We start from the raw sequence: 11402 nt of genomic DNA, 5'->3' as shown, positions 1-11402 counted from the left end.
TTGCAATTTATGTATATATTCAAAGTATTTTGTTTTGCTTAAAACTTGTTTTACTTTCATGTTTTGTTTGCTTTTCTTTACACACTACATTAATTTTGTTCGTTAAATATAATTTCAAAATGTATAATTAATTTGTTGCAATTCATTTATTGTTTTTTACTCCTCATGTATTTTGTGTGTTCTTTCGCAAATGATTTCAACGCAAAACAATTTAGTTAAAAACCTTTGTTCGGGGTTTTCTAATAGACCAATCCAATATGCAAACGAAGGGGTTACAAGTTTCGATTTGATGTCATTTTGAGTACGTGGCATGTTCAAATAAATCAAATCTATTGACTGAATAGCCCTTTTAAGGATACAGGATACATGGAGTAAGGGAAGAATATATGTATGTGGCTTGTACGCAATTCCAGTGCGAGAAACGAGACGTATGTAGGGGGTACGTTGCATTATTTATTTCTTTAGTAATTAGTTGTTACTTAGCGCTTTTGCGTTTCATGTTTGCTTGTGTTACATTTATACATTTATGCGAATTTGTTTGGGGATTAACTTCTGATCGGTTTTCAGCTTCAGCTTCCGTTTCCTGTTCTTCTTCTTTTCATATTTAGTATGTGTGTGTGTGTGTGTGTGTTTGTTTGTCTGCGTTTGTGACTTGCACCAGAACTTGTATGTATATTTATAAACTTTTGTATGCAATGTTTATTTAGTTGCTGAATTTTCTTTTGTCGCTCGAATGCTGTTCGGTTGTTTTAAAAGTTGTTCGCTTAAGTGTTTAGCATTATTAGTAACAATGTCCTTACTTGCGGCTCTTATTCTCGTTTTGTATGTTTTAAATCCTTATTTCCTTTTTATTTTTTTTTTCGATTTTTGTTTTGATATTACTTAGGCACTGTGTTCGTATTACATTAAAGAATTAATTTAAAATTTAAATTTAGGTATGTATAAATACATTGTAAAAAATTTCTTTAAGTTTACCGTAAACTAAAATCTTGCAACGCTATATGTATTTCATTTTCAAGTTCTTCTTGTTACTCTCATTATTTTCCTTTGTTGATGTCCTTGTATGTATCTATGTATGTAAGTTAAGTTAAGTTAAATCCTGACGTCAATGTTTATTCTTAAGCACTGTACCACGATCGCCCAGCTGCCATCAAATGCTAATGTTAAACTCCTATTTATTCCCTCACCATCTCGGATCTAAAAGTACGTGTAGAAAAGTTTATGAAATTATGTCAAAATGAAAGCTTGGAAAGTGACAAAACGTAGCTTCCTCTCCAGTTTCCCTTCAAGTTTCCGTTTCCTTTTCCCTTACATACCAAAGTCGCAACACTTATATGCCTAAAATCGTTACAATCTGGTTTACAAGTAAGTCCTATATATGTATATGCAGTTTTAGGAGGTTTCTATGTGTCTCTGGGTTACTCGTACCTAAGTACAAATAACTATTTCAGTATCAGTTTTAGATTCCAGTTTACTTTTGTTTCTGTACGTAAAAAATTCAAATTCATCGAAAGTTCTCTTTTTGGCTAACATACGCTTAGTTCTTCGTCATCTTGATTCGGTTCCATTAATCTCTTAATTTGTTGACTTGTAAATTTATATTAAGTAGTCTACTTGATTTCATAAAATCAACATAAACGATGAAATCAAATGTACAGAGTTGGCTAGGATAGTAACTCAAAAGAATGTGCAATTTTGCGTGTGAACAAAAACCTTATACGAACTTATTTTGGTAGCCTATTCATCAGTGATTTATTCGAGTTACGAGTTGTAGTTTCGTGTTTTAGCCTTTTTCTGTTCAACATCTCGTCTCGTTTTAAGCTGCTCCATTACCATTTTGTTGCCTTTTCGTTTACAGTCTCAATTTTGTTGTTTTTTTTTTTTTTTGCGATTTGTTTTATTTTGGTTATTTTGCTTAGTTTTCCTCTTTTTTTCTGTGTTTTTCCATATTTTTGTCTATTTTGTATTTATTATTATCCGTTATTAACTACATACAAATTAGTTTTTGTTCACTATTCTCTGCATTTGTTACATTTTAAAATTACCATATACATACCTCGTTTCGAATTTTTTGCTTAAGAACGAACGAAAGTCGGGCTTTAAAAAGGATGAGTGTGCTGTTGTTTAACTTAGTAATACATCATTTGTCTCCTAACATGCAGGCATTAACAATTACCATTCCATTGACTGCTCTTAACCGAGTACGAATTTCATCCTACACAATGATCGGAAAACGTTTACTATACTTTTACGATAGGAACGAAAATCATAAGTCATAAAAATTAATCAAATTCATATACAGCTACAAAACATGCCACCCACATACATGTGTACATACATATGCCTGTTGATCTTTAATCTTATTGATTTCATTTCATTTCATTTTGTTTATTTGGTTGGTCTTCTACCTCTTGTCCTATATAAATTTAGTCATTACAAAAAGGTGTCTTAGGTGGAATCGTTTTGTCTTAGGAATTTAGCTTAGATATCTGTTAAACCTCATCTTATTTCAAATCATTCTAGTCTTTAATCGCTAAGTGTACTTCATTACATAAAAACAACTCTCGTTCTGAGGGATTAGAAAAGCCTGGTAGGTCTCGCGGATATTGGAAAAAACACATTCAAAATTCTAGCTTTCTAACGTTATCAGAAGTGTACCGCATTTTGTGTTCTCTTATTTTAACTATGGGTACCAGTCGGCATCTTCGATTCGTAAACAAATTCGAGAAAACTTAAGATCGAAAGTATTGATAAGTATTATTAAGTTCATTTCTCTCTTCACCTAGAGCTATTTGTTAGGCATATACGTACGTAGAGCTATACAATGTATACAAAAACGCATTCTTTTCAGTGATTTTGGTTTGCATTTGGCGCATCATTCGTATGTTAGCTTATCAATATGTTAAATAATATAACCCTTACATTATTGTTTCATTCATGGTTCACTCGAAACGTCGAAAAGTTCGGCTTTCTGATAAAAAGAAACGCAACAAAACAATAGACAACACAAATGTTCGATAAGCTGTAGAAATCAAAAGATAAACGATACACAATGCTCGATAATAATCAATCATCGCGATTTTGTCAACCCGTCATCAAATTGGCCAATAGGAAAACCAACAATAATGAAGGAACAAAAGCCATATACACATAATGACATCAAATGGGAACGAAAAACTTAAGGAAATAATCCGCTTAATGGTGTTTTATCCGCTACTCTGGTGAATGTGAATCCTCCGGATGTCTGGACATATCGACTTCCTTCACCTATGTTGCACTTGGACTTTTGCTGCAAATGTTCTTTTGCTCAGTGTATTCATGTGTGTGTGTGTGTGTGTGGGTGTGTGTGCTGACAAACATTTACACTTAATTTTAGATTCTCTTTGTTTTGTCTCTGCTTTAGCTTGAAAGTGCAACACTTTGTTTAATACAATATTTAAATTTATTTTACCGTTTAATCGTTATATGTTATAATTAATATGTATATAGTATATATAGTTGTATATAGTAGGTTTATTCATATATATTCTTGTTTGTTTATTACGTTTACGATGCACATATATGTATGTAGTTCATTTGAATAGGTTTTTACGTTTATGTTAATTAAAAAAAAAAACAATCTATGTTGCATTCAACTTTAAAATAGAGGTTCAAAAAATGAAATTGTTTTACAATTAACAGTCAGTGTATCGGTTTTGTTTTCTAAAAAATATCTAATCGCTCGAATTAGTTAATAATTTTGCCGTAACTTCCACTTCACGTTAATTTTTTTGAGTTTCTAATATTAAATCGGTTATAGCATTAAAACGGAAATCATGAACGGGTATATAAACCACCAGAAAATAATTGTGTTCATCTTATTAAATTACATCAGGTTGTTTTCGTAATTCTTTCTCAAGCACCGCTGCAAATCCAGATGGTATTAATGGATCCTGCGGCTAATTTTACTAGAAATGCCGATCGAAATATAAAGTTGACCAAAGTCAAAAGCATTTCTTTTCATACATGTACTTCAAACTCCTTTGCCTTTCGATCAGCTGGTCAACTGATCCATCCTCGCGCCACGCCTGCATCCCGCCGCCCACTCGCTGACCTCAATGTGACCTCGGCGACAACACTAACAAAAAAAAAGGACACATACAAGCACAATCAGCCACGCACACCGTTACAAAACGATACAATAAAAAAGAAAAAGATTCAAATTCAATGAATTTTCAAAGATTTTGTTTTTTTTTTCAAAAATCGAAACGTTTTTCACACGTTTACTTTACTTGTTTACTCATTGTTTTAGCGCTTTTGCTTTTGTTTTGTGTTGGTATTTTTTAAAAATTGTATAATTAGTTATAAAATGTAAGCATATGTATTTGTAATTTAAACAAAATTAAATTAGGAATTTATAACTGTAGGATTTGTTTTGTTGTAGTAGAGTACAAATTATACGAAGAACACTAAGCAATAAATCACCGAAAAATAAAGTAAAGTATTTGTATTGTATATTGTAATTAAATGTATGTATTGTAAGTTGATTTGTTGTAAATAAACAAATTAAAAATTAGTGTATGGTACTTTAATAGAAAAAATTACTTCATATTTTATAATATATGTGTATGGTAAATGTATTAGCATATAATATGTATGTTTCTCATTTTGTTTTTTGTTGTTTTTCCATCATTCTTTTTGTAATAATAAATTGTAAAATCGCAATCATTAATCATCATTAAAATAGTTTACGTTCATCTTGTTTTACACACAATGCACGCTTGTTTAGTGAGCGTGCAGAGTAGTTAAGAGTAAATATGTATAAGTAATTAAAGATATATGTATATATGTTATGTTCATAATCAATTAAATTTCTTCTCTTCCTTTCCTTTCCTTTCCTTTTCATCTCTTCTCCTTTCTTTTTCTCTACTCATTCTCTTCCTTTACCCTCCTCTTTGCTCTCTGCGCTTCGCTCCTGCTGTTCTTGTTGTTGGTACTAAATGGGGTTAAGTGTGAGTGGGTGTGCGTGTTGATGGTGTTGTTCTTGTTGTTGACTGATGATTTTGCAGTAGTGCACACTTCTAGCTGGTTGTTGGTTTTTTTTGCTGATGTTGTTGTCTGCTTGGCAAACGATGAAAATTTAAAAAAAATGTGCAACGCAACTCTAAGCATCGTATTTTGTAACTTGTTTAACTTGTCCTATTCTCTCTTCCTGCCTCCCCTTTTTTAACTCTGTACTCATTATTTTCATTAACTGTAGCTTTAAATTTACGTTTCCTTTTGCTCTTTTTTTTACTCTTTTTTCCTTTTTTGTTTCCTTTTATATATATATACTCGCTTTAAATATATATATATATATATTGTTTATAAGTATGTTTATAGTTTTTATGTATATTGGTTAAGAGTGTGTTTTGTTGGTTTCCATATCCATTATAATCAATCATTATCATGCTGCTGCTGCTTGGCTCTTTCATTTCGCTTTAACTAAATAATAAATCCAACGCACTATATAATTCTAGTTTCAAGTTCAACTTTCGCTTAGATGTAAACGACCACGTACGCTTATTAATTAGGTTTCTTTATATATGTAGTTTAACTTTTAGCTAGTTTTTGTTTTGTTTACTTTAAATGGTAAATTTTTAATTTTGTAACGTATCTTTCCCAAGTCAGTACCGCCCTATTTCGCCACCACACCACTCCCATCCAACGACCTATTGCCGATAAAACCAAGTAAAACATTTGCCGATTGGGTTCAACCATTGTCTGAAAACAAAACTAACTACTACTAACCTCCCATATCTGTGAACCGCGCGGCCGGTCAATGAGTCATAAAAGCTAAGGCAAGCAAAGTTCTCAAAATCGACCGATTCGATTCGACTCGATTCCTTTTCAAACCCTTACTAAACCTTGTCGCCTGATTCAGAAAGCGGGTGGTGGCGAAAGTTGATCGGCTAACGACGTGCTTTTGCTTTAAAATGTACAATTTCGAATTTGTATTTACTAATTTTAGTAATTAATGGGGATCTTTACTTGTTTACTCTTTAAATAAAATTATAAGTTCTTATGTTCTTTGTGTTGGTATTTCGCGCTCTATTCTTGACCTTCTTGTGTCTAATTAGCTAAACTTTATATTTGTAAATCATTACGTTTATATCTTCACATTTCTATTTTGTTTCTTGTTAATGCCATGTATCATAAGTGTCTACGGGTTTTAGTTGGTTGGGAAGATCTTGTTAGTTGATCCTGGCTGGTTGGTTGGTTTGTTGGTGAGTGTGGGGTACAGGAGAATGCTTGTTGAGTGTGGTGTTTATGAGGCGCATGAAAGAAATAATGTTCTCTTGTCTAAATGGGTGAGAGTGCTGATGTTTCGCCTATGAATTACATACTCGCTGCTATAGAACATACATGTATATCTATGAATCTGACTTGTCGCTAGTTATTCTCATGTTAAATTTTTTTTCGCTTTAAATAATAGTTGTACAAGAGTTTTAAATATTAATTTCAACAACTGATCTGATCTGAAATAAAAACGAACAGACGACGCTTTAGCTTACAATTACCACCATCTTTTCTGTCTTCTTCATCATTCGCCGAGGACGACATGCTACTCCGCTCCTCTCTGCTCCGCTACTCCTACTTCTCCTCCACACGATCCTTCTCTCTTTAGACAGCCTGCGAGGTTGCATAGGGTGGCTGCGTGGAGCTGTCGTTGCCGTACGCTGATCGCGGCCCTGCTCCGTAGTTCGAGGCGCCCTCCTGCTTCACATAGTTGCTGTAGTCGTAGTCGTACCCGGATCCATAGCCGCCGTAGTCGTACTCAGAGCCAGACTTGGAGGCCGAATTACCGGGTCCGGTCCGGGGCATGCCGCCCACTGGTCCAGTGGTCGAGGGACCGCCCGTCGCCCAGGCTTGAGCACGCGAGTACATGTCAGTGGCGGTGCCCGCTCCGGCTCCTGGTGCCCCAGTGGGTCCGGCAGAGTTAGGTGGCATGTTCCACGAGTTCCAGCTGCCGCCGCCCGATGGTCCCGAAGGAGCTCCGGTCGACGTCGAGTTATACATGTCGTATCCGCCGTAGCCCTGCGTCTGCTGAGGTCCAGCGTAGTTCGACCACTGCGGTGGTGGTCCCTGGGGTCCTGGTGGAGCTCCCCATCCCTGGTACGATCCTGGGCCACTGTTGCCGTAGCCGTATTGTTGCTGCTGCGGCGAGGTGCCCCAACCCTGATAGCCAGGCATCATATTCGGCGCTCCAATGGGCATATTCAGCGGCGGTCCACCCATCTGGCCATTCTGGCCCTGCATCATGTTGATGGGAGCATGGTGCGGTCCCCAGTGGCTGCACTCGTTACCAAGCTTGCCATAGGCGCCTCCCACGGTACTGTTGTTGGAGTTTTGGCCGCCAGATCCATCACGAGGCTCGGCCTTCTTGATTTCGACCTGGGGATAATAATGATTATTAGTGCTGTTGCCAAAAATGTTAACTTATATTCTTTGTACAATTAATTGTTAGTGTATTCTTTTGAGCGTTTTTAAGTAAAAATTATTTCCAATATGTTTTGTTACAAATAGCACTCTTGTATTATATGAAACAAAGTTTAGTAAATCGAAAAAAATTATGAATATTCCATATTCACAATTTATAGTTTTGCAAGACTAGATGCTTCGCAGAAATAGGTAATTATGTTTTGTAAGTATAGCACAACTTTCCAGCGATCACATACCTGCTTGCCATTCAGATTGATGTACCGCTCGTTGGTCACGTGCTCAACGGAGGACTCCTCCTCGAAGGAGAGAAAGCCGAAGCCGCGGGACTTCTTCTTCTCCTGGTCGTACATGATAACCACCTCGGTGACCTTGCCGTAGCGGTTAAAGAAGGTCCGCAGATCGGTCTCGGTGACGTTCGAGGGCAGGCCACCCAGGAAGACCTTGTAGCCGCCGCCCTTCTTCGGTTTCTGCAGAGTGCGCGGATTGCACGGCTTGGGGTCGATGGTGCGACCGTCGAGCGTGTGCGGTCCGTTCTGCAGCACGTGGTTGACGTTGGTGGGATCGGCGAAGGTAACGAAGCCAAAGCCGCGCGACCTGCCGCTCTCGTTGTTCTTCATCACCACACAGTCAATGATGTCCCCGAAGCGGCAGAAGTAGCGCGACAGGTTCTCCTGCGTCGTCTCCCAGGATAGACCGCCCACAAAAAGTTTGCCCCTCTCGTCTTCCTCCATGATGTTGTTTTGGTTGTGGTTGTGAGCTATGGCGCCGGGTAGGTTCTCAATAATTGACGTAATCTTGCCGCTTTTTTATTAACACGGGGTGCAAAGAAATTAACTTGTGTTCGGTTGGTTGCCTGTTTTGGGGGAGAATATACAATTTTTACACTGCTGCTGGTATTTTTTTTTTGTGTTTTTTTTTATGTATTTATGTTTGTATGTATTTTATGTATGGGTTGTCCAAAAAGTAATTGCGGATTTTGTAAATGAAAGTAAATGCATTTTTAATAAAACTTCGAATGAACTTTAATCAAATATATTGTTCGATAATCTTTTGCCATCTTTCTGGCGAACATCCGAATTAATCGTTTGGTTCCTTGGAAGCAGCTAAAAATATACGACACCCTTCCAATACCACCAAACAGACAGCATAACCTTCTTTTGGTGGATATCAGCCATTGAAGTGAAACGGATCGAATTCATTGCGTTTAAGGTGCTTATCACAAGCGTTGATTCGGTGTGTTAAATGAATTTCTTTCAATACATGTGGTACCCAAATATCAAGCTTTTTCACCAGTCCAAGACTTTTTATAATGAACGGTTGATTTTTGGTATATTTAACTTCTCTCCTATCTCACGCTCAAGTTACATGACGATCTAATTCGATAAATAATAATGCTTTGATTTGGTCATCATCAACTTCATTTGGCCTGAACGTGGCTCATCTCTAAGTGAAAAATCTCCAGAACGGAATTTGCGAAACCAATTTTGACACTGTCTTCCTTTTAAGGCTTCATCACCATACCATCGTATCTCTCGTAACTTTCTAGCAACCTTCTCCGCGTTTTTTCCTTTACGGAAATAATAAAGTAAGATATGACGAAAATGCTCCTTTGTGGGCTCCATATTAAAATTGACGCCAAACAAACAAATAAAAACAAAATTTCGCGCACTTTTTTTTCTAATGGAAGCTAAAAGTAACAGCTGATAACTGACCAAAGAAAGAATGCAATTACAGAGTTACAAGCCGTTGAAAAAATTTGTCAACGCCGACTATATGAAAAATCCGCAATTACTTTTGGGCAATATCTTACTTTTTGGGCAATATCTTAGGTTGGTTTCAACGTTGCCAAAGTTCTTTTTTCCTTCAAAACAATTAAACAAAAGCCACGACGTTCACACGTAACTTTCTATCGTAACAATATCGATGTCGTCGGTTTGTTTTTGTTGCAGGCACATGGAAAGATACACATAGAATATAAGAAATCCGGTTAATCGAATTGCTACACAGGAAAAAACAAGGTGGAATAGTTAATTTGGTTATTTGCAAACTGACGTTATTAAAATTAAAGGCCAGGGCTATGGTTGAAATTTTTTTAAATTTACATTTCCTTCGGAGACAATATTTCTTGCTGTGTAAAGATCTTTGGTGCGAATGGGTAGAAATGGTCAGATGACAAAAAATTCACGCATAGTTATTATGAAAGGCACAGGTAGGAACAAAAAAAAAAAAGAGAAAAAAGCGGCAGAAGCAACCGGCCGGTACACATACACACAAACACACGCAGCTGAAGAGATTCCGCCGTACACGTGTATGTGTGTTTGTCGTCTAACTGCTTTTTGTACACGTTCACAAGTTTGCTCCTCCTTCGACACCCCAACACTACTCTCATCCCCTTTCACTCGTTTTTGAACGGCTACGTGAAAGTATTGTTTTCTTTTCGCTGTGTCACGAGCGGAATGGTTGTTGTTGTTGTTGTTGTAACAAATCCCCAGCCTCACTCACACACCAGCACACATGCCGCCTATCAATGAGAACAACGAACTTATGTATTTCCAAGGTGAAAAGAGAGCTGTCGCCGGTTCACCACATTTGCGCGCCATTTGCCAGGGTATTACAGATTACAGCCAGATGTGGGCCAAGTAAACATCTACAGGAGTATATTTAAATTTTTGTGCAAACGCCAATGAACAACGGGTTTAAATTCACTTTGTTATCAAGAAAATCCCGTTTTCTTTACTGGCAGCACTTCGCAGACATTTTGCCCATTAACAAGTGAAAAAACATGTGGCAACGCCATGTGTGACGTGAACGCGAATGGAAAGCGAAAAGCAAACGTACCAAAAACCAATGCCCTCAAAATAAATGTTAATTCCATCGAAAGAAAAAACAAACAATTCTTTTTCGAGTTTTCCTCCAGCTTTAAACGATTAATGTTTTATTGTTGTTGCTGGCTGAGTACTCACGACTGAACTGAATGAATCGCACTGGCAGTGTGTGGGAAATTCACCACGGCAAAGGCAACGAAGAAAAAAAAACAAAATGGAAGACGTGCCTTATGAAAAATGATACAACAAAGAAGTCTCAAGAAATGTCTTGGGTCTCAGTTCTTAGAAAAGGGAACAAACGCATTTCACTGTATTTTTACGCTTTTCGTTTTGTTTGGCCAGCCAGGCGGTTTAATCGATGGGGCACTCACTAATTCACGAATGCACTTTCACGCCGGGTACACTTTTGACACTTGGGCTTTCGGGCCGGAGAAATAGGAGCGAAATTAACCAAGATTTCTAATACGCAATTTTACGAATTTCGCACGATTTTTGTATTTTGCACCGCAATCTGCTGGCGTGTGTGAGTGCATGAGTTGGCCGTACGTGTGTGCGCGTGAGAGCGTGTGTGTGCGCGAATGGCCGCCGAGCGCTGTGCAATGGTGTGCGTGATCGTTGGTGTGGTGTTATACATAGCATTTTTTCGTATGTATGTATAAAAATATGAAATTTTCCACTTTGATGGGTGGAAATAGAGTGCCGAAAGTGGCACGAAAAATCGCTGAAAATTGCACAAACCTCTGTTTGTCGAGAAATCCGAAAAGGCGAAGAAACGATTCGAACGAATCGAGCCAATTTTACCCCACACACAAACACACGCGCACACCGAGCAATGGCAGCTGCGTCAAGTATTCAGGCGTTTTTTTTGGAAAGGAAAGGCTAGGCAGGCATTTTGTTAAAGCACTGTAATTGTTATGTAAATGCGATTTTCGGTCGCTTTTCGTTCTTACCGTTTGTGCCAAGTGTTCGTCTGTGGTTTTTTAAAGATTTCGCACTGCAAATTCACTAAATTTAAGTGTTTTTTCCTTAAAAAACTAGCTTATAAATAATTGTATGATTTTGATGCATACGATATTATAACCTAACTTATATGATAAATCGCCGCCACGTTTAATG

At 37.3% G+C, this 11402-nt stretch overlaps 1 protein-coding gene across 8 annotated transcripts; it reads right to left on the bottom strand.

Moving 5' to 3' along the window:
* Positions 1-40: 40 nt before the first annotated feature.
* Hrb27C (Heterogeneous nuclear ribonucleoprotein at 27C) lies at positions 41-11394 on the bottom strand. Of its 8 annotated transcripts, NM_164720.4 has the most exons (5): positions 10300-10459; positions 9272-9367; positions 7698-8314; positions 6534-7413; positions 41-4117 (listed from the first exon to the last, which is right to left on the bottom strand). In NM_164720.4, the coding sequence occupies exons 3-4, from the start codon at positions 8190-8192 to the stop codon at positions 6643-6645; spliced, it is 1266 nt and encodes a 421-aa protein (NP_723228.1). In that variant the 5' UTR covers positions 8193-8314; positions 9272-9367; positions 10300-10459; the 3' UTR covers positions 41-4117; positions 6534-6642. The 8 variants fall into 8 exon arrangements, with proteins under 8 accessions (NP_723228.1, NP_001245919.1, NP_001245917.1 ...); NM_001258990.2 differs by lacking the exon at positions 10300-10459 and adding an exon at positions 11237-11394 and having other exon boundaries at positions 41-7413; positions 9272-9363; NM_057521.6 differs by lacking the exons at positions 41-4117; positions 10300-10459 and adding an exon at positions 11237-11394 and having other exon boundaries at positions 5292-7413.
* Between the last annotated feature and the right edge of the window lie 8 nt (positions 11395-11402).

The sequence above is a fragment of the Drosophila melanogaster genome, chromosome 2L (assembly GCF_000001215.4).
Source record: "Drosophila melanogaster chromosome 2L".
Taxonomy (NCBI): Eukaryota; Metazoa; Arthropoda; class Insecta; order Diptera; family Drosophilidae; genus Drosophila; species Drosophila melanogaster.
This window is presented reverse-complemented; position numbering and strand designations above follow the sequence as displayed.

Bases quoted from the DNA above. Each gene is read 5' to 3' on its own strand.
- Hrb27C (NM_001258990.2), bottom strand. From the start codon at position 8,192: ATGGAGGAAGACGAGAGGGGCAAACTTTTTGTGGGCGGTCTATCCTGG. The intron at 7,414-7,697 runs GTATGTGATCGC...TATTATCCCCAG, and splicing joins TCAATCTGAATGGCAAGCAG to GTCGAAATCAAGAAGGCCGA.